This window comes from Taudactylus pleione, unplaced genomic scaffold (assembly GCF_031769625.1).
Source record: "Taudactylus pleione unplaced genomic scaffold, aTauple2 ptg000967l, whole genome shotgun sequence".
Lineage (NCBI taxonomy): Eukaryota > Metazoa > Chordata > Amphibia > Anura > Myobatrachidae > Taudactylus > Taudactylus pleione.
Window position 1 is genome coordinate 8,984,708 of NW_028285368.1, and position 27,433 is coordinate 9,012,140.

The following is a 27,433-nucleotide window of genomic DNA, read 5'->3' on the forward strand; positions in this document are numbered from 1 at the left end:
GAGTTCTTTCCAAATTATTATGGTGCACTGACTCTGAGTTAACCTTACATAACCTTAAATATTAAAAGAGTAGGAGGAAGTAAACAATTACATATGTATCCTTGAATTTAATAGTTTACCAGCGATGATTGATCCCAAGTGTTTATTTTGCATTGTGTATTTTTGTCAGAATTCTGATTTATCTGAATCCAAATTTTGGAAAGATCAAGGTTATTTACATAACAGTGGAATGACTGTGCTCCAAACCTCCCTTTTAATTTTCTTTACTTATATTCTAGCCAATGTAGAATTATGAGTGGTATTGTGAGTCTTCTGTATGTGAATGTCATGATTCATCGGAATTGGCACTATACCAACAGAGCTGACTCTTTCTTTTCTTTTGGTCCAGGATGATATTCAATTTATTTTTACAGATATCACAAAATAGATAAGAAATATCAACTAGTACAGCTGACCAAAAAGTGCAAGCATGCTCAATTCTAATAGAGGGGTCTATTTACTAAGCCTTAGATGGAGATAAAGTACCATCCAATCAGCTCTTAGCTGCCATGTCACAGGCTGTGTTTGAAAAATGACAGTTAGGAGCTTTTTGGCTAGTACTTTATCTCCGTCCACTTTGTCTCCATCCAAGGCTTAGTAAATAGACCCCAGAGTCGTGTCATGCAACACTGGGGTGGCTGATGTTCAGAGTCCCCAATTTAAGAATAAAAGTTTAATTGCTGGATGAATGCCATGTCACTGGGGTATTGTCGTTACAGATCAGGACACCTGGAATTAGCTTTATTAGTAAGAGAGTAAATGAAGCTTGGGGCCTTTATGAAGCCACTTCTCACAGGACCTGACTAATGTTTTGACGATTGAAAGTGAACAGATATCAAATGCAGGATTTCTAGAGGGGGGTTTACAAATGCCTGATTTTTAGGGATGTGCAGGCTCGGATAGGTTTGAATTTTCCGGCCAAGTTTGAATTTTTGCCGCCAAAAATCAGGTCTCAGAAAGAGGCAAAACGTCATCTTTCATGGACAAACATCATCACTACTGGACAAAAGTCATGTTTGTCCATGAAAGATGACGTTTTGCCTCTTTCTGAGACGCAATTTTTGGCAGGAAAAATCCGAACTTGGCGGGAAAATTCGAACCTATCCGAGCCTGCACATCCCTACTGATTTTAAAACAAGTGTGGCCAGTGCATGAAGAGGGCATAATTAACACAACCAGATATAATAAGCGTCATATGAAGTATAGTATATGTAACAATCGTGACATATATAGGACCAGCGATTACAGTATACCGTTATATGTGGAAGTAGGGTCATCCTGTCTGAGCTAAATTTGCATTTCAAATGTGGGCTCCATTCCAGATCATTTGAGCAAGTTTGGGAGTCTGGGGGAGCAGTAGAATAACCTTGCACTGCCCTGGATATACATGTAGAGATTGGTCTAGTTATGCACTAGATCACAGGTTCTCAAACTCGGTCCTCGGGACCCCAAACAGTGCATGTTTTCCATGTCTCCACACTGAATCAAGTGAAATAATTAGCTCCACCTGTGGACCTTTTAAAATGTGTCAGTGAGTAATGATTACACCTGTGCACCTGCTGGGTGACCTGCAAAACGTGAACTGTGTGGGGTCCTGAGGACCGAGTTTGAGAACCACTGCACTAGATAGTGTATTATTATACAGTGTTAATAACTGACCCTATAGATGGTCTATATATAAGTCCACCCCTAACAGTGCATGTTTCCCAGATCTCCTAGTTGGTGCACAAGTGTATTCATTACTGGCTCACACACTTGAAAAGATCAACAGGTTGTGCTAATTATTTCATTTGTGACACTTAGGGGATCTTTAAAACATGCAACTTTAGTATTATATCCTATTTCTATTGTTGTCATCATGGTGTGGGCTGGAAAGAGGGGTTTCCAGGCAACCAGAAACCCCCCCTGAGTAGAGACTGAATACTGGTATAGTCTGTAATTATACTGAAGGAAGTGCTGGTAGCATGATGAATACAGGGCATGATTCAGAGACGGATGGTAATGCAAATGCAACTGCATTCTCTCATGGATCACAGTTGCTAAAATACACTAATGCCTTCCAAAGTATAGCCGAGCATAGGGCTGCCTATTCATATCTGTTCAACGACGTGCAACAACGTAAACATCTGTACCATCGACGCACATTGGGCAGTCACGCATATTGTAAGGCAAGTCTGACCAGCCGCAAACACTGCAGCTCTCCTGACATGTAGAGGGCTCTTATGCCGCAAAGGAGATTGCAATGACCAATTTATGCATGCCCATGTAACGGAGTTTAAACAGTGAGACACACCTGTGTTCTTCTAACCACCCCCCCATTTATCACCCCCCCCAAATGCAGACCACCTGTCACTCAATTTGCAAATGGTTCCTCTATACTAACGTAGTTGCAAAACAATCACTGCAATATAGTCATTATTCACACCCAGCTGACGGGTGTTAGTGCTAGATGCAGCAGCAGTGTGAAGCGCTCTATTGATTATTCTTTGTACATTTTCAATCACTGCGCATGTACAGTGCGGTATCCACGCATGCGCAATAGCAAACAATCGCTCGTTCTGCGAAAATATCAGCATTACATCCATCTCTGAATCAGGCCCACAGTCTATAGGAACAACTTACCTTAGGGCCGAAGGTCAGCAGAAGGAGGCCGTAGGTGCAATAGGAGCGGAGTGCTTGTAGCACTTGTGACAGACTGCAGGGGGTATAGATACTGCAGGGGGTATAGGTATAGAGTGCTGCACACGAATAGAAGCAGGCTGCAGATGATGTTAAAACTGTGTGCTGGGCACAGTAGAAACAGGCTGCAGGTGATTGGAACATACTTGCCTACCAAAAATCATGTCGCAGTCAATGAGCAGTCAGCAGTTCCTGGTTTAAATAGGGTGCTGTTAGAACTGATAGGCAGGATGAATCATGTGACCGGAGTTGCTGGAAACTGGTTTGTTAGAGCAGATCCAAGATGGCGGCGTCCGTGATGCAGGACAGCAGGAATTGCATGTTACAGATGAGTAATCACAAGTCTCAGGAACGCTGCAGGCAGCCAGCGGGGACAGTAAGGTGGCACTGCCAGGCCTGTTAATGGGGAATTGGATCCCAATGTGTGGCAATAACACTCATATAACTATATAACTATTAATAAGAATACAAACATTGCATTGAGACAGGGGTGTATCTAGGGAACCAAGCGCCACTGGCAATGTAATGGACTGGCGACCCCCCCCCATGCAGTGCCCCCAGTAGTAACCCTTCAGTAGCAATCCCCCTATGCTGCATTGCCCCCATTAGTAGCCCCCCATACAGTGCCCCCAGTAGTAGTCCCCCCTAAACAGTGCCACCAGTAGTGGCCACCCCCCTAAATTACCCCCAGGAGTGGCCACCCCTATACAGTGCCCCCAGTAGTGGCCACCCCTATACAGTGCCCCCAGTAGTGGCCACCCCTATACAGTGCCCCCAGTAGTGGCCACCCCTATAGAGTGCCCCCTGTAGTGGGCACCCACCATAAATTGCCCCCAGTAGCGGCCACCCCCTATTTCAGTGCCCCCCCTCTACACACACAGAAAAAAAACCAAAAACTTACCTGGTCCCCGCTCCTGACGCGACCGCCGCTGTCCGCTCAGTCCCGCCCACTCTTCTCCTGCATGGGAGAGACATCATACGTCATGACGTCTCTCCCATCACATGCTGCAGAGGGAGCCGGAAGACGGAGCTCATTAGTGAGTTCCAGCCGGCTCCCTCCGCGGACGATGCAGCAGCAAATGAGAGTCGGTCTGACTCTCATTAGCTGGCTGCTATTACAAACACACAGCCACCGCTGGCGGCTGCGTGCTTGCAAACTGTGTAGGGCAGACCGCTCTCACTGCGGTCTGCCCTACACTTGTGGGGACGAGGGACTTGTCCACCCCTTGACTACAGGTGACACTGCAGGGTGGCGCCCCCCCTTTGGTCGGCGCCCCTGGCGAGTGCCATCCTGGCCAATGGGTAGATACGCCCCTGCATTGAGACATGGGACGGGATGTATTAAAGGTAAAAAGTGGTAAAACCCCCGAAAATTTAGTTTTCGGGGGTTTTACCGGATTCCCCGATTCCCCGGTGTACTAAGCACCTGGAATGGGATGCATTTCGGTACTTCATCCCGATGGGTAATACCACCTTCAGGTGGCATTACCCATGAGACCAGCGGGGCACAGAACCCGGGAGTCCCTCTGCCCAGGAGAATCGCAAAGAACAGCTCTTATTGGGAGATTTATGATACATACCGTGGTAATGAACCGTGTTATGTACCCGAAGATAGGAAGCATGTATTGCATCGCTAATGCGATGCTTAGTACATCCCGCTCATAATGTTTAAATGTCTGAGTTATAAAACAGGAGAAACTACACTACATTGGTACGTTTACAGTGGCGGAACTAGAGAGTGGTGGGCCCAGGTGCAAGAATATGATTTGGGCCCCCGCCCATTCCTGATACCCCGTACCCCAGCATCTGACACAAACCCACAGACAGAAGAAAAACAAGCCTTTTTTTACCACCTCACTCCCCCCAGTCATTAAATCCATTGTTTGTCCTACTGGCCAGACCTTAACCCCTCCCCCCGCTGCCCAGACTTTTTCTCACCACTGTACACTACACTGCAACCCCCCTCCTGCTGGCCAGACTTTTTTCACACTTTACACTGTCCGCAACCCCCCCGCCCTCCAAGCTTTTTTTTTTACCACTTACACCTTGTTTCCTTCGGCTTCTTCTTGTCAGAGTCTGCGTTTTCCCCGGTGCTGCTCCTCTCAATCCACGGCTCTCACCTCTCCCTCCAGCAGTGCGTGTGATGTCATTACGTCACATGCGCAGTGGCAGGCTGGGCCGGGGGGCAGGGTGCCATGTGCCCCCCGGGCCGCAGCGTCATGCGGGCCGTGGGCCGGTGCAGTCTGTGTCACTGTGACACAGACTGCACCACGTGTGTAGCGCTGACCGGACGGAGTTCAGTCAGCGCTACACTGACAAACACACAGCCGCCGGCTCCGGCAGCTGTGTGTTTGTTGTAAGCAGCAGCCAATGAGAGTCTGGCAGACTCTCATTAGCTACTGCTGCTGCACCCACTGCGGGAGCCGGAGGATGGAGCGGCTCCCGCAATGGGAGTGGCCCGGGAGGACAGATGGAGGAGAAGATGGCGGCGGCGGGAGCGGGGATTCAAGTAAGTGTTTTTTTTTATTTTGTTTTTTATATTGTGTGTCTATGGGGGGGGTCTGGCACTACTGGGGGCACTACAAAGGGGGGGACTACTACTACTGGGGGCATTATAAGAGGGGTGGGGGACTACAACTACTGGGGGCACTACAAAGGGGGAGGGGACTACTACTACTGGGGATCACTACTACTGGGGGCACTATAAGGGGACTAATACTACTACTACTGGGGGCACTACAAGGGGGGTGGGGGACTACTACAACTGGGGACACTACAAGGGGGGGTGGGGGACTACTACTACTGGGGGCACTACAAGGGGAGAGGACTACTACTACTGGAGACTACTACTACTGGGGGCACTATAAGGGGACTACTACTACTACTGGGGGCACTACAAGGGGGGTGGGGGACTACTACTACTGGGGACTACTACTACTGGGGACACTACAAGGGGGGGGACTACTACTACTGGGGACACTACAAGGGGGGAACTACTACTGGGGGCACTACAGGGGGGGACTACTACTACTGAGGGCACGACAAGGGGGGGACTACTACTAACGGGGGCACTACAAAGGGGGGGACTACTACTCTGGGGGCACTGCAAAGGGGGGGACTACTACTACTGGGGGCACTACAAAAGGGGGGGACTACTACTACTACTACTACGGCGGGCACTACAAGGGGGGGACTACTACCGGGGGCACTACTGGAGGCCTGCATAAGGGTGTTCTCTCCTGTGGCACACGGGGGCACTGCATATGGGCACTACGACAGGGGGCTGCCCTAATCTTTATTTTTACCTTACATTAATCCCATATGGACCCGCCTCCTCCCTGGAACACTTGAGGGGGGGGGCGTAGCACGCATATTCTTCGGACACCCTGGCTACACGCTACTCCTCTGCCAGGGCCGCCTGCATGCATTTGCCCCCCAGGCTAAAAGTTGCCAGCCAGCCACTGCACACGCGCCATGTCAAAACAAAGGCCGGGCCACGGCGAGTGTCTGTCATGTTACTTAATGGGGATCGGGTCGGCAGGCAGCAGCAGCGCTGTTGGATGCAGGAGCTATGGGCCCCTGCACCAAAGCGGGCCCCGGTCTAGGCACCGGCTGCACTTCCGCTAGTTCTGCCCCTGCACACTTCATGACCTGCTCCGGTCAAATGCAGAGAGAAAGAGAGAGAGGCCACCAATCGGGGAAGGGGAGACACCAGTAGCCAGGAGTGAAGGTGACAGCATAGGACATGGACATAGTACTGAGCATCGGGGATAGGAGTGAATATGTCAGTGCGCACTAGTGCTTGCATGATAGTGACTGTGTTAAGTTAATGATTGGGATAGTGGGCCTAATTCAGAGAAGGAAGCAAATCCTGTTACAACTGCAATTCTATACGCAGCAGAATTGTAAAAATATGCAAATGTCTTAGCTGATGTCTCGTGCACTGAGATGCCAACCTACAGCGTCTCACATCTGTCGCTTACTGTATGTACAAAAGCAGAAACATGGAACATCGGTTACACATCATACCTCTGAGTTAGCCTATGCTATCTCAGACCAAGCGTCTCCAGCTGTGAACGAAATCATAGACGCTTACTAGAGCATGCCCAGAAAGCGGTCCCGACATGCCTGCGTTTTCTAACCACCCACTGTTATAGCTGATCCATCACTGTGCGTGCGCAGTGCAGCTGTGACACATGTGCAGTGGTAAAAAATCACTCCAATGCTGTTATAAAAATGTTATATAAAAAAAAATCACATAGAAAGTATGTAAAATTTGACATGTTCAAAAATTACAAATAAAATAGGTATATTCAAGGAAAAACTAAAGATGCATGTTATGCAGCTCACCCCCTCAGTGTTATTATAGTCTAGCCTGTTTTAAACCACAAGCTGACATGCCCAGCAAGCACTGAGAATATGGCTGATCTACTAGAAATGGCTGTTACAATTTTGTTTGCATTGAAGATACAGTAACTGTAGCTCCATTAAGCATCTGTCCCATTTGTATTATTGTCCATTTATTATATTTCATGTATAAGGGCAAAGGCTAATGCAGGAAATAATATTATCAGCCATAATTAGCTACTTAAAATGAGCATAATGATCATTGGAAGATCTAATTTTGCTGTGCTGTTTTGGATAAGCCTATATAATAACAGACCAGACAGTATGTAATTAAAAACAAAATATGATAAATTGGTTAAGCTCCTGTTAAGGGAATATGCACTAAAACAGCTGCAAATTACAAATTATATTTTAAGTAATCTGAAAATGAGGATTTTTTGCTTTTCAACACTTATTTTAATGGATCACAGATTTACAAATGTATGGTTTACAAACTAAGAGAAATGCTGTTATCAGCTGCCAGTATACCAATATGCTTCCTGCTAAGCACATGTCAGTGAGGACTTTTTTTAAAAAACAACACGTGTACAATACAGTATATTAATCAAAAGTAACAATATGGAGATTTGTGTTTGTGAGGCACAGAGTCGAACTGGCCAACGGGGTGCAGGGGAAATCCCCGGTGGGTCAGATTACAGACTGTGCACTCAAATTATACATTGTTACTTTATTAGAGGGTCAGTTACATGGTCTCTAATGGCTGGTCAAGCCTCTGCGAAGGCTGGCTACATCCCCTGTGGTAACTGGCCATACCCCTTAAGCATGGGCATCTTCCACTGCATTTCCCCGGTGGGCCCATCATGCCGCAGTCTAACATTAGTGAGGCATATTTATAAAATAATACAATTCAATTTTGCCTCTATCACCATGAATAGCAGTCATAAGAAATGATTCTTTGGGGCTATGTACCAAAAAAGAGGAGGCATAACAGGATTCTGCCCTGGCACAGTGCATGTGTAGCCATCAAACTTTGCATGTGCATAGCAAAAACATCACAAAGAGGCAGGAGAGGGATCAGAATATCCTTCTGTGGCCAGGCTTTCCTGTTAGCATGTTAAATAGCCCCATATTGTTCTCCTCATAAAGTACGATGGGGACTGCTGCAGCAAGTGCTCTTATACTGATAGCAGGTAATCTCAGATATTATTCTTACGCAGGCTCGGTACTTGAAATTGACATAATAATTTTCCCGATCATTCAGCTTAATATATATAGGGGAATAATATATAACTAACACTTATAACAGTTGTGGGTGCTATAAACTCCTCCTATGACATTTAGCCATAGTGGGTGACACCATTTATAATTTGTCATAGATATGCAAGACCCACATTAATCCAGTTTGTAGAGCCACTAGATCCATAAACATAGGAGCACCTAAATTACTAGTCATTGTTGGGAATGTAATATTTTTCTGCAACATTTTGAGGCAACGAAGGTTGAGACTGATTCACCATTCTGCTGTCAATGGTAGTTGGGTTGTAAACCTATACATTACCATCATTCCCGTGTGTTTTCAGCACATAGAGTCTCCCCCCTCCATATGTAAAACCAGCACTAGCACTTCAGCCTGAAAAACTTTGTGGGGACAAAGAGTGTGGAGTCTCTGTAAAATTTTCCTATACCAGCACTAAGCTTTACCCTGCCACCATAGTGACAACTAGCCCTAGGCTGGTCAGCACAGGGCTGGAATTCATAGGGAAATGGGGTTTATTCTCTGTGACTAATCACTGATTTTTATTGGATAACTGCATGCAAAGTGTCATTTGCAACAGGCTCCTTATGAGAGAACTAATGCTCCATTGCATTACATTTCTTCTTCAAGTTAGTGGATGAAGAGGACCTTTCCTTATGGATTTTCTAAGTAATAATGATTGGAGCGAGGGGGACTTTTTATTTAATAAATTATTTTTTTCCATGGTGTCCAAGTGCTGGCACTTGTGGTGCTCCATGTGCCAGCATGCCCCAGTAGCCATTTAAAATGGGCAGGGTAGTGCTACAGATGTGTCCTGCTACATTTTTGCTCCATACGCCATGTTGTGCGCCATGCTAGTCATGCCCTGCCGTGCCGCTCTAAGTTGCATCATGCTGCAGTAAGGCGCAAAGTAACGTACTGAAGTGCTTGAAAAGCCGGATCATGTAATACAACTTTCTGTGCACCAGATGTCACCTTTCCTAAACTGTACAGTGCGTGCGTCAAATATCCAACAAAGCTTTTGTAGCACTGTCTGCAGATTGGCTGACAGAACCTGTCCTTCACTACACTATACAGTAGTACTGAACTGCTTTTTTGTCATGAATAAATAATGAACTAAATCATTTGGTGTGTGAGTTACATACTGTATCAGCGTTGGCCAGAAGACGCATGCCCCAATATTAAATAAAGACAGAGCAATTCAGGTTCAATATTCTTAAAGAACTTTGCCGAATTCAATATATTGATCCAAATTTCCCACCGTCATTTCTATGCTACAGTATATCATCCAGCTGCATTTTGCGCTAAACTGCTATAGACATTATATTGTACATGTTTATACTGCACAGATAAGCTGTACTTCCATTATGTAAAAAGATGCACGGGAAGTTTTTAGGTTCAATACTCTTAAAACACTCTGCTGTATGTCACCAGCTGGACTGTAAACCACTATTGAAGTTGAATTGTACCCTTTACCTGGTGTAAAGTCACACACCTCAACAGGTGTGACCACTGATATGGCTGGTGAGTGTGGGCGTATGGTGAATGCCTTACAGAGTCAGCACCTCAGGTTCGAGGGACAATCTCTTTTTTTACATCAGTAATTTTTTTTTTAATTCTTCAATACAAGATTTTATTTGTTTTTTACTATACATATTTTTTTTTACTATTTTGGCTTTCCTATACATAAGTGACAGTATACCGTTCAATATGTTTTATAAACTGTATTTTGCTGATCAGTGCACCAATTCACTACATTACTGTACCTACTGTACATACAGTACTGTATTATATTTGTGTTGGATCATATACAGTACTGTAAGTTTTGTTAGTGGGTAGCACCTCTTCACCATTATATAGCGTTCCCGCTAGGCTATTTTAGCGGGGCGCGGCGCCCTGCCCTCCTTCTGGAAGGCAAAAAGCGCCCTGCTCTCCAGAAGGAGGGCAAAAAGCGCCCTGCCCTAACAGCCTGCGGGAGCCGTCTTCACCCGCGGGTCGCAGTGTCCCGCGGGTGAAGAAATGTGCGGTGACACAGTCACCGCCGGAGAATAGACGTCGGGCGCATGCGCCCGGCATCTATTCTCACTGTCTGCAGGGCTTGGGGGCTGCCCGGCGTGTCCGTAAGTGCCGGGCACGCCCCCAAGAGTGACGAAAAGGGGACGCGTCTTATAGACACGCCCCCTTTTCAATGACCATGCCCCCTTCTCGGTCGCGTGCGCGCCTTGGGCGCGCGCAACATTGTGCCCTCTCTAGCTCCGGCGCCCTGCCTCGCGCCGGAGCTAGAATGAACACTAATTATACTGTAGTAGAAATACTGTATGTAGTCCAATAGAAGTGCTATTACATGTAAAGTAATCTAGAGTACAGTATACTCTAGTACGGTACACTTCAATTCCAGTACTATATACAGTAACAATGTACTGCAGCTTTCTGACTACTATATGTTATTTACTGGACAGTCAAAGCTGTTTGTATTACTCCACTGAGCTCACAATTTACCAGTATACAGAGAAAAAAATATTGTACATTCATTTTTGCAAATTCAATATTCAAGATTTTTGCAAATAGTCTACTGTAACTAAATACATTGCTCCCAACTTCCCACCACCTGTCATTCTTCAATAGATAATTAAAAAAATATGTAAAATCATTTGGTGTTTGAGTTTTGTCATTTATTAAAATACATACTGTAACTGCATTGGCCAGAAGAAACACCAGTATTAAATAAAGATAGAGTAGGTTATTAGGAAGTTTTAAAAAAAAAACCTTCCAACCCCCTTAGTCCTTTAAATGTCCTTCAGATTTCTAAGGACCATGAGCATGGCAAAATAGCAGTGTGTAAATCTGGCTACACACTAGGTCGATGGGTTGGCCATACACACTTACCAATTCATCTGCCCTATGTGCCGTGCTTGACAGCTCAAATGGGCGGGCATTTAAATCACTCATCCAGTTGATCTGTCAATCACCGCCGAGTGCCGCAGCATGTGTATGGGTGATTGGCGGGTCACCCGAACACACCAGCAGATGGCCGATATATCTTTCAGATACATCAGCCATCTGCTGTGCTGCACAGCAGATCAGATATGTCTGTGAACGACATAGTTGCCCATTCAAATTAATGTGTACCCAGCTTAACACTTTCATACTGTAGACTGCTTCCCTGCCCCCAACCCCCTGGGAGATTTCTGATGAATGACACATGCTGGCTTGGGTTTGGGGGGAAGGGACCCAGACAGCACAACAAGCCAATATGTACAATACAATACATTATCTATAGCGGTTTAGAGTCTAATGCATCTTGGTGACATAACTTAGAGAGGAAAGTGCATAGCAATACATAAAGTTGAGCAGAATACTTTTAAGAATATTGAACCTGAAATGATCTCCCTTTATGAAAACTACCTGTGTGCTTTAGGCCAGGTGTCTTTACACCATGTAGCGACAGTATACAGTACGGCTGGCCAGTAATGAGTACAAAATAATGTCAATAGCAGTTTAGAGTAAAATGCATCTGGGTGGCATAACAGAATTGAAAGGTGGTGGCAAGTCTAGAGCAATGTATTAAGTTTAACAGAGTACCTTAATAATATTAAACTTGACTTCCTCTGTCCTTATGAAATTCTGCACATGCGTCTCCACACCAACATAGATATGTATTTTTATAAAACACAGGACTTACACGCCAAATGATTTCAATCTTTATTTAAACCTGTATAGTACATAAAAAATTACGAAAACATATTGTCTTTTTTCCGGGCATCGAACCCGAGGCGCAAATTTTGGAAAACGCTCACCTTACCCACTTGCCCACGCAAGCCAGCCATAGCAGATATGACACCTGGTGTGCATGTCATGTCTAGAGTGCATCTTTGCACCAACGTGTACTATATAATGTCAATAGTGGTTTATACTTATAGTATAATAAAGCGTGTCATAACATGGAGATGTTGGGATGTGGAAAGTACGAATTAATACATGAAGTTGGGCAAAGTACACCTGAAATTATCTCTCTTTATGAAAAACTGCTTGTGCGTCTTTTGGCCAGGCATCTTTTACACCATGTAGTGACAGTATATATTAAGGAAGGTCCGTAATGAGTATACTGTAATGTCCATAGCGGTTTAGTCTTGACACAAAGTGATCATTTCAAGCACCTGAGGAGGGACTGTTTACATTGTCTGAACATGATTGGCCAACCTTTCATGGATCACCATCCACTGCTACAGTATTGTATTCAGTACAGTAGTTTTCATCCATGCAGCATTCGCCACCCAGCGGTTAAACTGTGAACTGCGTGGTGTGTAGTGTTTCTCAGCATACAATATGCAACACCACACCATAACATGTATTGATTGACATGCTGCTATAGGGAATCCAGAATGCCATGCTACGAGCAAAGATGTAGCAGGACACATTTTTAGATGGGACTAGTTGTGTGCCAGAAAAGAAGATTATTAATTATATTATTTATAATACTATTGCTGATAGATTATTAGCCTCAAATGCACCATCCAAGAGATGTGAGGAATAGCACTGGGAGGGTACTTCCCCAGGATGGGAGGGGGGGGAGCGGGAGGCCTTTTTTTGTGCTGACTGGGGTTTGAATCCCTTGCTAGGGCTGGTTGGCAATATGGTGGGGGACCCCTGACAGTGTCCTCTCTGATTTTTTTTCACTACCAGCCTAGGATGAAGAATTTGGAGTTAGGGGGCCCTGCACTTTAAAAAAAAAATATTTATACCTACATTGCCAAACGCCATAGCTGCATTTGCGGCTATCTTGCCAGCCAGAGGGATCTCTTTTATTCAGTGACTTTCTCCACTGCATTTCCATTACATCTGGTGACTTCTAACTTTAACATTAAAAACATTGGGATGGTGACTTGTGACGAGTCAAGATTGATTCTTGCAGGTTTCTGGTGACGTTGTGTCTTTTTACATTCTATTGCATACAGCAATTTCAAACTAACCAGAAAATTATCAGAATTGGACCAGTTTTGCAAAATCAGAAGCTATATATTCCCTAAATAGAAACTTACCAGGGCAACAGAGTCACTTTTTATGTTTAATTCTACTTGGGCCAACTTGGTATTCATTCTGGACGGACTTCTTCAAGTTGTAATGTTCATTACATCCCCTCTCATGTGTTACATATTTCTAAGTGTAGCTTGCATGAAGTCAGCGTTGGTCTACAGATATTGGGAGTGGGCACAGCAAGGAGACCAATGGAATACCTTGTGGTTGTGACATTAGTTACAGGACATAAAAGGACATGTCATGACAAAATGTGACACTCTTGCTTGGTCACCATTGCAATAGAGTCCCTCTTATGTGTGTGGAGGCTATGATAAGTCAACAGGGAGTATTTATCCATTGAGGTTATAAAGCACATATCTAGGGGCATTGCTCCAAGTGGCAGTGCTGCCTGCTTCAATTGCATTTGTAAATTATATACCATGCTTCTATGCATCATTGCTACAACAAGCTCTTTACTGTTATATATATATTTGTTAGTACATTTTGTTAAATCATTTTAGATGTTTGTGTTTGTATATGTAAGTATTTGAACTATATTTAACAGTTTTATAGTATTTGTGCTCATATTTGTAATTTGTTTTGTATTACTTAGTATGTACTACAGTCAGTTGTACACTAGATGGCACTGTGCATTTGTACAAAGCATCAACAGATGCAGTAGAATTTCTGGTGTACATTTTGCTTCTTTACATATCACTACATAAACACACAAGAATAACAGGCTTTCAGATAAGGTGAGCCACAGTCTCCACCCAATTTCCAAATATATGTTCTCTAAAATACATATTGATCCGTTGTGAAATGACATGTGGAAAAGCTTTCAGATCAGGAAAGAACTTTAAATGCGTAACATTATATGTAATCTTGTTAGCAAGGTGTTCATCTCAGTCCATTCCCATTTTACACTCTGAAGGCTAGAGCCTACAATAGATTTATAAATAGGAAATCTGGTATGTGTAGAAAAATCCAGAACCATTAGATGCTTGTCTGTATATTTTTAGTTTAAAAAAAGTTTACACATACTGTACATTTGTGCTCTGCATCCAAAACCTGTGATATGTTTAATGCTAGGTGAATTGCAATGCCAATGTTCATATGGAGTTTTCTCCACAGTTCTGGAGAATAATATGTTACTAATTTATTAGTAAGTAGCTGTCGTTTGCTATATCACCCCATTATTTTCCAGATAGTCCGTAGGTAAATTAAGAATGTATCTGATTCTTTCAGTCAGGGTTCTGTTCAGGGGCTAGCTGACTGTCAGATTTGAGCCTGGAGCAAGCACACAGCTATGGCCCATAATGCACAAGATAATAGAACTGGTATTACAGTAGTACAAGTAAACCATAATACTTGTTACATTTGCTTGGGAAAGCCTTCACTGGCATAAGCGAATGTTAGCACTGGCAGGGCTATTACCAACATCAGCCCTTTGATGTACATGGGGAAACAAAAAAGTCTTATTAATGTTAGGAATCCCAATGCTTACTCCATGTGAGACCACAAGAACCTGGCTAGCGAGATCTTCACCAATAACAACCGCCCGTTGGTCCCTTAGAACTTGGATACATTCACCGCTACTTAGGCAGCCACCTGGACTTATGCTCGGGGTAGTAGCAGCTCACTTGGAGGTACAAAGGATTTCAATAGATGAAATGTACAGTTGGAACAGATGCAGGTGATGGTAAGGCTTTGAGGAAAGGAAGAGTGGATATTTGACCAATGGTATGACTTGAAGTGGTTTAAAGTAGCACAGCAGCCGATGATGCGGCAATAGTATCAATGGTGTGGCAATAGTGCAGATGGTGCAGCAATTGTGCCGATGGTGCAGCAATAGCCGTTAGTAAACAGTCTATTCTTTGGAAATGGCTTTGGAAGCCGATGATGCGGCAAATGTGCCGATGGTGCAGCAATTGTGCCGATGGTGCGGCAATAGCCGTTAGTAAACTGTCTAGATTTTGGCAATGACTTGGGAGCCTTATGAAGACTGATGAGCTAATGACAGCACAGGGGCTGCTTGGTGTGGCTGGGAAGCCGTATGGAAATTGATGAGCCGATGGAAGCACGGGGGCTGCTTGGCTGGGAAGCCATATGAAGGCTGATGAGCTGATGACAGCACGGGGGCTGCTTGGTGCGGCTAGAAAGCTGTATGGAAGTTCATGAGCTGATGGCAGCACGGGGCTGCTTGGTGCGGCTAGGAAGCCGTATGGAAGCTGATGAGTCGATGGCAGCACGGGGGCTGCTTGATGCGGCTGGAAAGCCGTATGGAAGTTGATGAGCCGATGGCAGCACGGGGGCTGCTTGGTGAGGCTGGAAAGTCGTATGGAGGTTGATGAGCTGTATCACAAGGAGAAACAAACAAACTGACCATGCAGTAAAGCCGATGAAACTCAGTCACGCTATAGTCGGCACAGCTGCAATAGTCCTGTGAGTATAAATAGGCTGAAGTCCCACTCAGGTTTGCACTTGTGGAATACATCACTTCCTGAGGCATGCCAATTGCCTAGCAACAGGAACAACTGAAGTAACCCCGTCCTGTCTGGGCAACCTGTTAGAAGGATTCAAGTTGTGACCGCAACTTGTAACAATTATGCTGATATCTCTTGTTTTTGCTGGTGATAGGGATCTTCATCATTTGATAAATCTGCCTTTTAGTGGATGCATCTCCAATGGCAGTGACTTAAAACTCCATTAGCAGCTGTACAAATGATATTTTGAGCTTGAAGAATCGGACCTATTATTGATTTTGAAAGGTTACTGTTCAGTTTCTCAATAAAAAAAATGTATTAAATGTTTATGCTTACCTGCCCAATCTCAGTTCAGCATAGCGGCTTTGGACTTGGATGTCTTTCCGTTCGCCCATGTCACTTTGAATTTGGGGCCTGATTCAGACCCGCTCACAAGCGCTGAGCGCTCGCAAGCGGGTCGATGTTGGCCAAGTGCGCATGCGCACGACGGAGGCTGCTCCGTCGTGTGCATGCGCGAGACCCGGATAGCGACGGGCAAGCTGTCGCTCCGGGTCTCGCTACAAAGGTGGGCTTTGGTGGGCGTGCCAGGGGCCTGGCTGCCCAGACAGAGGCGTTCCAATGGGAACGCCTACTGTCTGGGGCTGGCCCCACTGACATCACAAGTGATGTCAGTGGGAGTGCTTTTGGCTCTGATAGAGCCAAAAGCACTCCAGGGCTTGCGGCAACGAGACCCTACCCTACCATCTTTTTGGCCACTCGCTATAGCTGTGGGTGGTAACCCACAGTTATGCAAACGGCCAGGAGGCCGCTCTAAAGTTTCAGCAGGACGGCCTTGATTCAGAGCGAGTGCTCTGTCAGAGCGTCCGGCTCTGAATCAGGACCTTAGAGTCATGTTAGGACAGTTAGGAAATGCCCCTCCCAACTCTAAATTTCCCTGCACATTTTATATCTGCCCCATTGTTTTGGCAAAGTGCAAATTTGCTTTTTTTTTTTCTGTTTACATTACTCCGTCACACATGATGTACAGTCTAGTTGTAGACACCTGATGCCAGGGGTGACACCTATGGCAAGTGACCTGTCGTTGACCTTCCTGTCACCATTCTCCATCTACTCTGCCTCTTTTTTCTGTGTCCCCTGCCTTCTGACACCACTATGCTAACATTTTAAATCCCTTCCCCAAACCACAGTTCCCACTTCAAGGTCCCCCCCTCCCTCTCTTCTCCTGAGTGTACTCAATTAATCTATAGATATATGCTTCATAGCATACTGTGATGTCTGTGAGCTAATTGGAGCTCATGCCCCGGAAGCCAATCAGTGCCCCCATAGTTATGCCCCTGTAGCAGTGCCCCCATAGTAATGCCCCTGTAGCATTGCCCCATAGTTATGCCCCTGTAGCAGTGCCCCCATAGTTATGCCCCTGTAGCAGTGCCCCCATAGTTATGCCCCTGTAGCAGTGCCCCCATAGTTCTGCCCCTGTAGCAGTGGCCCCATAGTTATGCCCCTGTAGTGCCGCTTGTACAAAAAAAAAACAACTTACCTTAATCCCCGCTCCTGTGTCCGCCGCCGTCGTGTCTACCCGGCTGCTCCTCGGAACTATGGGAGAGAAGTCATGACGCCTCTCCCATAGTGCGCATGGAGAGAGCCGGAAGCTGGATTTCAGAAGAGAACTCCAGCCTCCGGCTAATGCGGCGCTGCAGGGAAGGAGCCGGGTGCCTGCTGGTAATAACATCTCAGCGGACGTCCGGCTTAGAGCCTCCCTGCAGTGCCGGGCTGGAGGTCACTGATGCCGAGTGCAGCGGGTGCGCCGCTGCACCCGGCGCCAGTGACCTCCATTCCTGGGGATAATGGACAGACAGCCGGTCATGCAATGATTCATATGCATGCCCGGCTGTCCGTCCATTACCCCCAGTAATTTCAGTTTTACCCCAAATGGGGTAATTTACCCCTGTTCCCTGACAAGTGCCTTAGGATGTATTTCTGAAGAAAATATGTGGCTGTTCACAACAGTCACTGCACCAGTGGGGCTTCCAATCTATGGGGCAATCCAATTAGCCGTGATACATTCGTGGGCGTGAGTCGCCGTGGCTTCAGCCGAGCTATACAGCAGCAGCCACGCTATACGGCAGCCTGAATCCACTCAGAGCTGCCCGCAGCCTCATAGGGTTGTGCGCAAAAGTGAGCAAATTAGTGCTGGGAGTTTTAATGCTGTGGCAACAGTAACTTGCACTCTTCGTGGCTAATTGGATTGACCCCTATATTCCCTACCAAATGCACACACTAGGGATATTGTTTTATCAGTAGCCAATTAACCTTCCAGTATATATTTTGAGTCTGGGTGTAAATCAGAGCAAACCCACAGAAGCACAGGGAGGATATACAAACTCCACATAGGGCCATGGTGGGAATCAAACCCAAATATTCAGTGCATTGAAACAGTAATGCTAACCATTACACCATCTGTGCTACCCAGAAATCAACTGTTTTCAGATGGTACTCAGAAATATTAGAGAAATATCCCCCTGGATATATCCCGGGAGATATCTGCTGTGGTCCCCCGTTTTCAACCGCAAAAGCAGCCCCCACAGGTTTCTATGGGGGCTGCTTTATTGCTGAATTTCCCCAGCTCCTGAATGCAAATAGTAAACACAAAAAAAAATCACAAGGATGGGCTATAGAACCCTGCATCTGGTCTTCTTTATCAGCCACCCCATTTTTCCCTGGTGTATATGAAACCTTTTTGGTTTATGCCATATTGTTTAAGAATTTCTCTATTATATGTCCTGTAAATTCACCTCCATTGTTAAGTCTAAATATCAGTTATTTTTGTTATATAGGGGTCTATTTACTAAGTAGTTTTAGGAGACAGAGTGAAAAGTGATAAGGTGCCAGCCAATCAGCTCCCAACTGTCATTTTTCAAACACAGCCTGTGACATGGCAGTTAGGAGCTGGCACCTTATTACTTTTCACTCTGTCTCCTAACACTGCTTAGTAAATAGACCCCATAGTCCTGTAACTTGTCCAATGTTTAATTTCTGTTTTACATTATTTAAGAGACTGTTTATCTTTAATAGACATCTGAAAAAGTCACTATGTATCTCTTAATGTGGTTAATCTCACAGAACCACATGTCACTGTGTATGAGATTAAGGGGTCTATTTACTAAGCTGTGTTAGGAGATAAAGTGAACGGTGATAAGGTACCAGCCAATCAGCTCCTAACTGTCATGTCACAGGCTGTGTTTGAAAAATGACAGTTAGGAGATGGTTGGTTGGCACCTTATCACTGTCAACTTTATCTCCATCTAAGGATTAGTAAATAAACCCCTAAGTGGCCTACAGTATATGCTCTGCTATTACTTATTTAGGAACTTTTGCTATTGTGGCTTTAGTTTTAATGCAACAGTTGCACCTCATAATTGGTAGATAAACTGATAGTATGAGATCATTTGTCTGGTCCCTTTTTTGGAGTTCCTATGTGTTTTAATGATGTCTGTGTCCCAAGAGTGTGCATGTTTAGTCTCACATGTACCTTTGCAGTGTCATCTCCCAATTTGATGACGAGTCCTCTAGCTACCATGCACCTTACAGCCAAGCTAGGATCCTATACCATATAATTTACTGCTCAGATTGTTCCTGTCTCTATTGGAACACATGAGTTGACCGTGCCCCATTCTTTCAACAGTGATGCTACTTCATCTGCAAGATAGTTATCTGTTTGTGATGCAGGTCAAGTTCTATGATGAATTTTCTGTCACTCATCATGTAAATTGTTGTTCTAGAATCTAGACATCTACTATGGGATAGGTGACTATTACTGTTGAGCAGAATTTTGTGGATTCTCTCTCACCAACCTGGGTTAGTACTGGCAGAGGCACAGAGTCTAATGATCCTCTAGCTTACACCAGGGACCCCTGCGAAGGGGTTTGGGCTTCACTGCTGGTAGTTTCACAGGTCGCAGCCCTCTGATTTGCCTCCAGGCGTGATGAGCTGGGTCAAGCTCATACAGGAAATAAGTAACTGGTACACAAACGGAATGCAAAGTGCCAAGTGGAAATCAGAAAGGAGTGTTAGGTTAGACAGGGTCAGCATGATGATGGTTGTGTATGAATAACCATCATCTGCAGATACAGTATATCTGCAGATCACTCGATCTGCAGATATATCTGTTTAGTGTTTACCCAGCATAAGTTCTTGGTGCACATGAGCAGTTGAAGAACAAGCAATTTGCAAGGAAATAAAGAACATTTTTTTTTCAACCCCTTAGACGTATCACTCTATGCACATGTAAACTTCAATTGTACTTCAACAACACTAACCGTGACATTGACTTCTCTGTTGTCCAAAAAGATCTGATTTGTTGGAATTGCTAACCAATAGAATGTACTTTTTGCATGCCATTTCCCATATCTGAGTGTATTGGATTGTACAGTTTTTTTTATTTTAAATGACACAGGGGTATATTTACTAAAGTGCGGGTTTTTAGAAGTGAGCAACCAATCAGATTCTAGCTATTATCTTCTAGAAGGTGCTAGTTAAATGTTAAGTAGATCTGGTTGGTTGCTAAGGGCAGCTTCTCCACTTTAGTATTCTCTTCTGTTTTATAAGTTTTTTGTTTACTTTTTTATTTAGTAAAATAAATATACACTGCATAAGGGGGACCACTACTAGGAGCACTGCATAGGGGGGCCACTACTGGGGGCACAGCATAGGGGGGCCACTACTGGGGGCACAGCATAGGGGGGCCACTACTGGGGGCACTGTATAAGGGCTTGTGTAGCTATAAAGGGTGGGGGCAGGGGGAGGGGCGTAAGGCTGAAGAATTGCCTAGGGTGCCAAGAAACCTTGCCCCGGCTCTGAGTGTATGAGGGCACATCTGTACATCATCATCATTGTTGTTAATCCTCCATATGTAATGTGAGTCACAGAGGTAATCTCCCCTTATTAGAATACACTATGAGACAGTACCAGATTCCAAGAGGGACATAGTCTAAGCTATTGGTGGTAAAGGTTCAGTAGGTGTGCTTTGTGATAGAGGACAATTATGTGGTGGTCAGGGCTCAGATGGTACAGTGAGCTATGCTATATTGGCTCCTTTTCTGAAGAACAACCATAGCATACTGTATGCATGGCTCAGGGAGCACTTGTTTCAGCCAGATAAATATTCCAAGTCCCCTAATTGGAACAGAATTTTTTCTATTACAGCCCCCTTCATGAATGTAATCTCATTTTCTAGAATTAACATCAATCAATTTAATAGACTTGTGTCTTATCTATTTCAGAAGCTTCACTCCCTAAATTTAAAACAATCAGGCCAGCACACAATCAGTTGTTAAAATTCAGTTTTCAGCGAATTGATAAGAATGGACCCATCAGGTAAGTGTTCTTCAAACCATAGAAACCTAACGTTATTATTCATTCATAATCAACTGGTCTGTCTTGTACAACCAATTGTAGCAATTTGTTTTTTTACTTGGATATCTTAGTGTAACATCATTGTTTTCCTAGATTGTTAGGCTTTAGGTTTTTTAGGTAACTGCAGTAACAAGAAATTTAATACAATATGATTATTTTTTTGTGTTGTTTGTCTTTCAGAGCTATACCATGAATTAGGGGGAATTCAATTAACCATGGGCTTTTATCTCCCGTGTTACGTGCCTGGAGCTATGCAATTACTGCTGGCAGGAGCCCTGAGGGTGCACTGACTGTAACGCAGATTTCTGTTCTCACCCTCTTGAGAATCTGCATTAAGGGCACCCTTGGGGGATTACTGCGGGCAGGAATTGAATAGCTCCGGGCTCTTAACTCCAGAGATAAAAGCCTGTGGTAAGTTCTGCAGCTAATTAAATTCCCCCCATAATTGCAATAGAACTTTTTCAATTAAAAAAAGGTTGTCGTAGAAAAGGTTAAGTAATGTTAAATGTAGCTGTACAGTCAGTGGGTTTAATTGTTAATAATATTATCTTTATAAGTGTTGCAATAGCAATGTTTGAACTGAGATTCACGGTACATTAACAGTCCATGTTCCCATGTTTCCTTGAAATGAAGCTACAGGTAGCAATGTAATGTATCCCACATGTGTAGGTGATTGCTGTTGTTTGCATGTGTACAGTAATACTTCTGAGTTAAATGTAGACTTTTCATGCTGGGCTGTGACTCATTTGAATATGGCTATTCATAGCGATGCCTAGTTTCTCTCCTAAATCCTTATGTGTAGCTGCTTCTGTGACTTAGTGAACAGCTGTAGGTTGCAAACAGTGGATCTTTTAATAGGTAACAGGTACTAAATGCTCATGACTCAAAGATTAACCTTTTCATCACAGGAAGTTGCAATATTTACCTTGGATTGTGCACTTAATCTTTTTATGAATACATGCTTTTTATATATATATATTAGGGGTGTGCTTTTGTGTTTTGGTTTTGGATCTGGATCTTTCTTCGTGTTTTGGATCTGGATTGGTTTTGCCAAAACCACCCTTCCGTGTTTTGGGTTCTGGGTTTTGTGTTTTGGATCTGTATTTTTTTTTAAAAAAAGCATAAAAACAGCTAAAATCACAGAATTTGTGTGTTTTTCTGCTCCTATGCTATTATTAACCTCAATAACCTTAATTTCCACTCATTTCCAGTCTATTCTGAACACCTCACACCTCACAATAGTGTTTTGATATCCAAAAGGTTGCACCGAGGTAGCTGGATGACTATGCTAAGAGATACGAGTGGGCGGCACAAACACGTGGTCCAACTAGGAGTGACACTGCAGTGGCATACAGGATGGCAGTTTGAAAAACTAGGCCCCAAACAGTACATAATTCAAAGAAAAAAAAGAGGTGCAAGATGGAATTGTCCTTGGGCCCTCCCACCCACCCACCCTTATGTTGTATAAACAGGACATGCACACTTTAACAAACCAATCATTTCAGCGCCAGGGTCTGCCACACGACTGTGGCTGAAATGATTGGTTCGTTTGGGCCCCCACAAAACAAGCTGGCAATTAATCTGTCCCTGCTCAAACTGGCTCTACGGAGGCAAGATGTCGTCCTCATCCTCCTCATCCACCGATTCCTCACCCTCTTCAGTGTTGTGTACATCCTCACAGAGTATTAATTCATCCCTGCTGGAATCCACAACCACAGGTCCCTCTGTACGTTCTGGAGGCTGGTCTTCCTGGAAGAGTTGATAATTCATTTTATGAACCTCATCTTCTCCACATTTTGTGGAAGCAACCTCCTACGCCTTTCGCTGACAAGGTTCCCGGCTGCACTAAACACTCTTTCGGAGTACACACTGGAGGGGGGGCAACTCAGATAACATAGAGCCAGTTTGTAGAGGGACCTCCAAATTGCTTCTTTTTCCTGCCAGTACAGGTACGGACTGTCTGACATGCCTACTTGGATGCTGTCACCGATGTAATCCTTTAACAGACAGACGCACGCTTGTCGCTGCTGCTTTAAGGATGCAGGTGCCGCTACAGCCCACACATTTCACAAAGACAGAAAAAAAAAGAAGAATTTTTTTATTGTTTGTGGAGCGCACTTTGAGGGTTACACCACCCTTTAACAGACAGACGCACGCTTGTCGCTGCTGCTTTGAGGACAGTATCATATGCAGTGACAGTAGACTTGTCAGAAATTGTTGGCACGTCCTTCAGTCCGGACCAGATGTCCAAACCGGCCCTTGACTTATGACACAGGCGCACGCTTGGCACTACTTTGTTGATGCACGTGCGGCTACTGCGCACACAATTCACAAACACAGAAAATAATTTTTTTTTTGGTTTGGACTGGAGTGTACTTTCGGGGGTTACAGCACCCTTAACTGTCAAGCCAGCCGGCCCTTTACTTATGACACAGGCGCACGCTTGGCACTACTTTGTTGATGCACGTGCGGCTACTGCGCACACAATTCACAAACACAGAAAATAATTTTTTTTTGGTTTGGACTGGAGTGTACTTTCGGGGGTTACAGCACCCTTTAACGGTCAAGCCAGCTGGCCCTTTACTTATGACACAGGCACACGCTTGGCACTACTTTGTTGATGCACGTGCGGCTACTGCGCACACAATTCACAAACACAGAAAATAATTTTTTTTTTGGTTTGGACTGGAGTGTACTTTGGGGGTTACAGCACCCTTTAACGGTCAAGCCAGCCGGCCCTTTACTTATGACACAGGCGCACGCTTGGCACTACTTTGTTGATGCACGTGCGGCTACTGCGCACACAATTCACAAACACAGAAAATAATTTTTTTTTTGGTTTGGACTGGAGTGTACTTTCGGGGGTTACAGCACCCTTAACGGTCAAGCCAGCCGGCCCTTTACTTATGACACAGGCGCACGCTTGGCACTACTTTGTTGATGCACGTGCGGCTACTGCGCACACAATTCACAAATACAGAAAATAATTTTTTTTTTGGTTTGGACTGGAGTGTACTTTCGGGGGTTACAGCACCCTTAACGGTCAAGCCAGCCGGCCCTTTACTTATGACACAGGCGCACGCTTGGCACTACTTTGTTGATGCACGTGCGGCTACTGCGCACACAATTCACAAACACAGAAAATAATTTATTTTTGGTTTGGACTGGAGTGTACTTTCGGGGGTTACAGCACCCTTTAACGGTCAAGCCAGCCGGCCCTTTACTTATGACACAGGCGCACGCTTGGCACTACTTTGTTGATGCACGTGCGGCTACTGCGCACACAATTCACAAACACAGAAAATATATTATTTTTTTAGCACTTGGGGGGAGCACCCCTGATGGACAGAGCACCCCCTGGACAACACTACAGCACTCCTTTAGGACTGCGACACTGCACAGGACTTTGGAGTGGACACAGCCCCTATGGAGAACTGACTGCACAACACAGTCCAGCCAGCCCCTATGGACTTTGAAGTAGTGGACACAGCCCCTATTAACAACAGCAGCACAGCACAACACAGCCAGCCCCTATGGACTTTGAAGTAGTGGACAACAGCAGCACTACACTACACTACACTACACAGCCCTAACTCCCACCCTCCCTCTTCACTGTCCACAGCCGAGTGAGAAAATGGCGACGACGTGGGTACCTTATATAGGATCCAAAACCCGCGAGACTCGGAAGGCGGGATGATGACGTTTTGCCTCGATTTCAGATCCGAGTCAGGCGGGAAAAGTCGAGCCTGATTCGGATCGGACTCGGATCGGACTCGGATCGGGGGGGTTCGGGGGGGTTCGGATTTCAGAAATCCGAACCCGCTCACCCCTAATATATATATATATATATATATATATATATACATATATAATATATACTGTATACTATGGATATGCAGGCTCGGATTAGTTTGAATGTTCCCGTCAAATTTGGATTTTTCCTGCCAAAAATCGGGTCTCAGAAAAAGGCAAAACGTCATCTTTCATGGACAAACATCATCTTTCATGGACTTTTATCCAGGAGTGATGATGTTTGTCCCTGAAAGATGACATTTTGCCTCTTTCTGAGACCCGATTTTTGGCGGGGAAATTTCGAACTAATCCGAGCCTGCACATCCCTAATATATATATATATTTATTTATTTATATATAGATAAAAAATGGGTACTTGTTAATTATATGGGTGTCGCAGCTCTAACAAGGACTGAAACTCTGCATAACTAGTGCAGTGCCCAGTCTGTGTGCCTAGGGCAGGACACCAAGGTGGATCAACATGGTGCACAGCCAGATAGGGTATGGGGCTGATCTGCTCATACCCTCTTATGATCCCCTCCCTGGCCTCCCTTCCGACCAACTAGAAGACAGACATAATAGCCTCCCATATCATGCAGACTCTAACAAGCAGGTAAGTGTGGTGGTGGTGGGGGATATTAATGTAATGTAGTAGGGAGGTATACATGTAGTAGGGTATTAATGGAATGGAGTGTGGACTATTAAGGTTATATAGTGGTGCTATTAATGTAATGTGGGGGCTATTCATGCAATGTAGGAGTAAAAGTTGGACTGTTCATTTAAGATGGACTATTCATTTAATAAAATGATTCAATATAGTGGGGTATTATTATGTAATGTGGCTACAGTTGGGAGCTATCCATGTAATGAAGCAGCAGATACAGTTATTTATTTACTATGGGGGAAGGTCTGTTTTTATTACATATTTGTGCAATGTGGTACTCGTCAGAGGTGCCCCTTTCCCCTGCTTTAATCACCCTTGCCATTGAACCATTGGCATGTCTAGTAAGATCTATTCCCGGCATTCCAAGCCTGCGTGCAAGCAAGGTGGTGGATACTATAGCCTTATATGCCAATTACATGCTTTTGTTCCTGGCAGATACAAAAGACTGTATCCTCACTTTCCTTAATGTAGTTAATGCTTTTGGGGAATTCTCTGGCCTTTTCATTAATTGGTCCAAATCTAACATTTTCCCCTAAGTGGCTCCCTTCCCTTACTCCTCCCTGTCTCTCCTTTGCAATGGACCTTGACATTTCAGTATTTGGGTGTCTAGATTTCCCCTTGTGCTGTAGACTATGTGAATTATAATATTCCATTACTGCTCAGTTTAAACAAAAGGCCCATGTTTGGAGGAAACTTCTGTTGTCAGTTACTGGATGCATATATCTTTTTATAATGATCATTCAGCCAAAATATTTATCTCTTTTCCAGCACACTCCAGTATATATCCCTTGGAAAGTGTTCTCCAGCATTGATCATTTTATCTCATCTTTTATTTGGGATGACTGTAGGGTTCGAATAGAATTAATGTGCATAGAACCTGATTCTGACTCAGGGAAATATTGTCTGGTAGTTTATCAATTCTGTGTGTCCCTGAGCTTATGGAAGCTAGGTTGGGGGAGATTTTCCCCCATCACTGGACTCCATTATTTTTCTACAGTGTAGGTGATCAAGCTGGTTTGAAAACGGGGCACCCATCTCTGTAGGTGTGGGGGAGATATAAAGTCCCTCCCCTATCTTTTTTATTCCTGTTTATTTATTATCTAATACAAAAAAAGTGTTTTGACTGTCATAGATCCACACTCAAGCCCATGATTTTTCTGTTTGATCGTCATAAAATGTTAATGTACATGCAGATGATGAGTCTTACTTGTTGTCCGCAGTGAAGTGTTAAAACACTGACATACTGTATGTGAAATATGGCAGGTGTAAACCAGGCGCATATACTAATAGTGTTGACACAGTCGCGCATGCAGTTGTTATAGATGGTTTTATCTGTGGGGTCCTGGGAGATGCTTGCTGTCTCTTGTCTTCACGCACTGCCGGTGGTGGCTAGTGCAATAACATTTTTTTTTTAGTTTATTGGGAGTCACAATGAGGCTGTGAGGCTGGCTGGAGCAACACTGGGGGGGCTGAAAAGACAGAAGTGAGCTGGAGTGACAAAAGGGGGCTGGCTAGAGCTGGAGATATACTGGTGGGCTGGAGAGACAGAAGGGGACTGGCTAGAGCTGGAGTTACATGGGTTTGATGGAGAGAAAAAAGGGGGCTGGCTAGAGCTAGAGCGAAACTGGGGGGGCTGGAGAGACAAAATTGGGCTAGCTAGTGCTGGAGAAACACTGGCGGGCTGGAAAAAAAGAAGGGCGCTGGCTAGAGCTAAAGAGACACTCAGGGGTGCAACTAGGTATT

General features: G+C 44.6%; 1 protein-coding gene across 1 annotated transcript in view; it reads left to right on the forward strand.

The window, feature by feature from the left end:
- Window positions 1–27,433, forward strand: part of SUSD1 (sushi domain containing 1) — a 281,173-nt gene that overhangs the window by 193,565 nt on the left and 60,175 nt on the right. Inside the window, exon 21 of the mRNA XM_088460052.1 lies at window positions 21,102–21,195. Within this exon, the coding sequence (XP_088316178.1) occupies window positions 21,102–21,195 (94 nt within the window). The remainder of the gene's footprint in view (window positions 1–21,101; window positions 21,196–27,433) is intronic.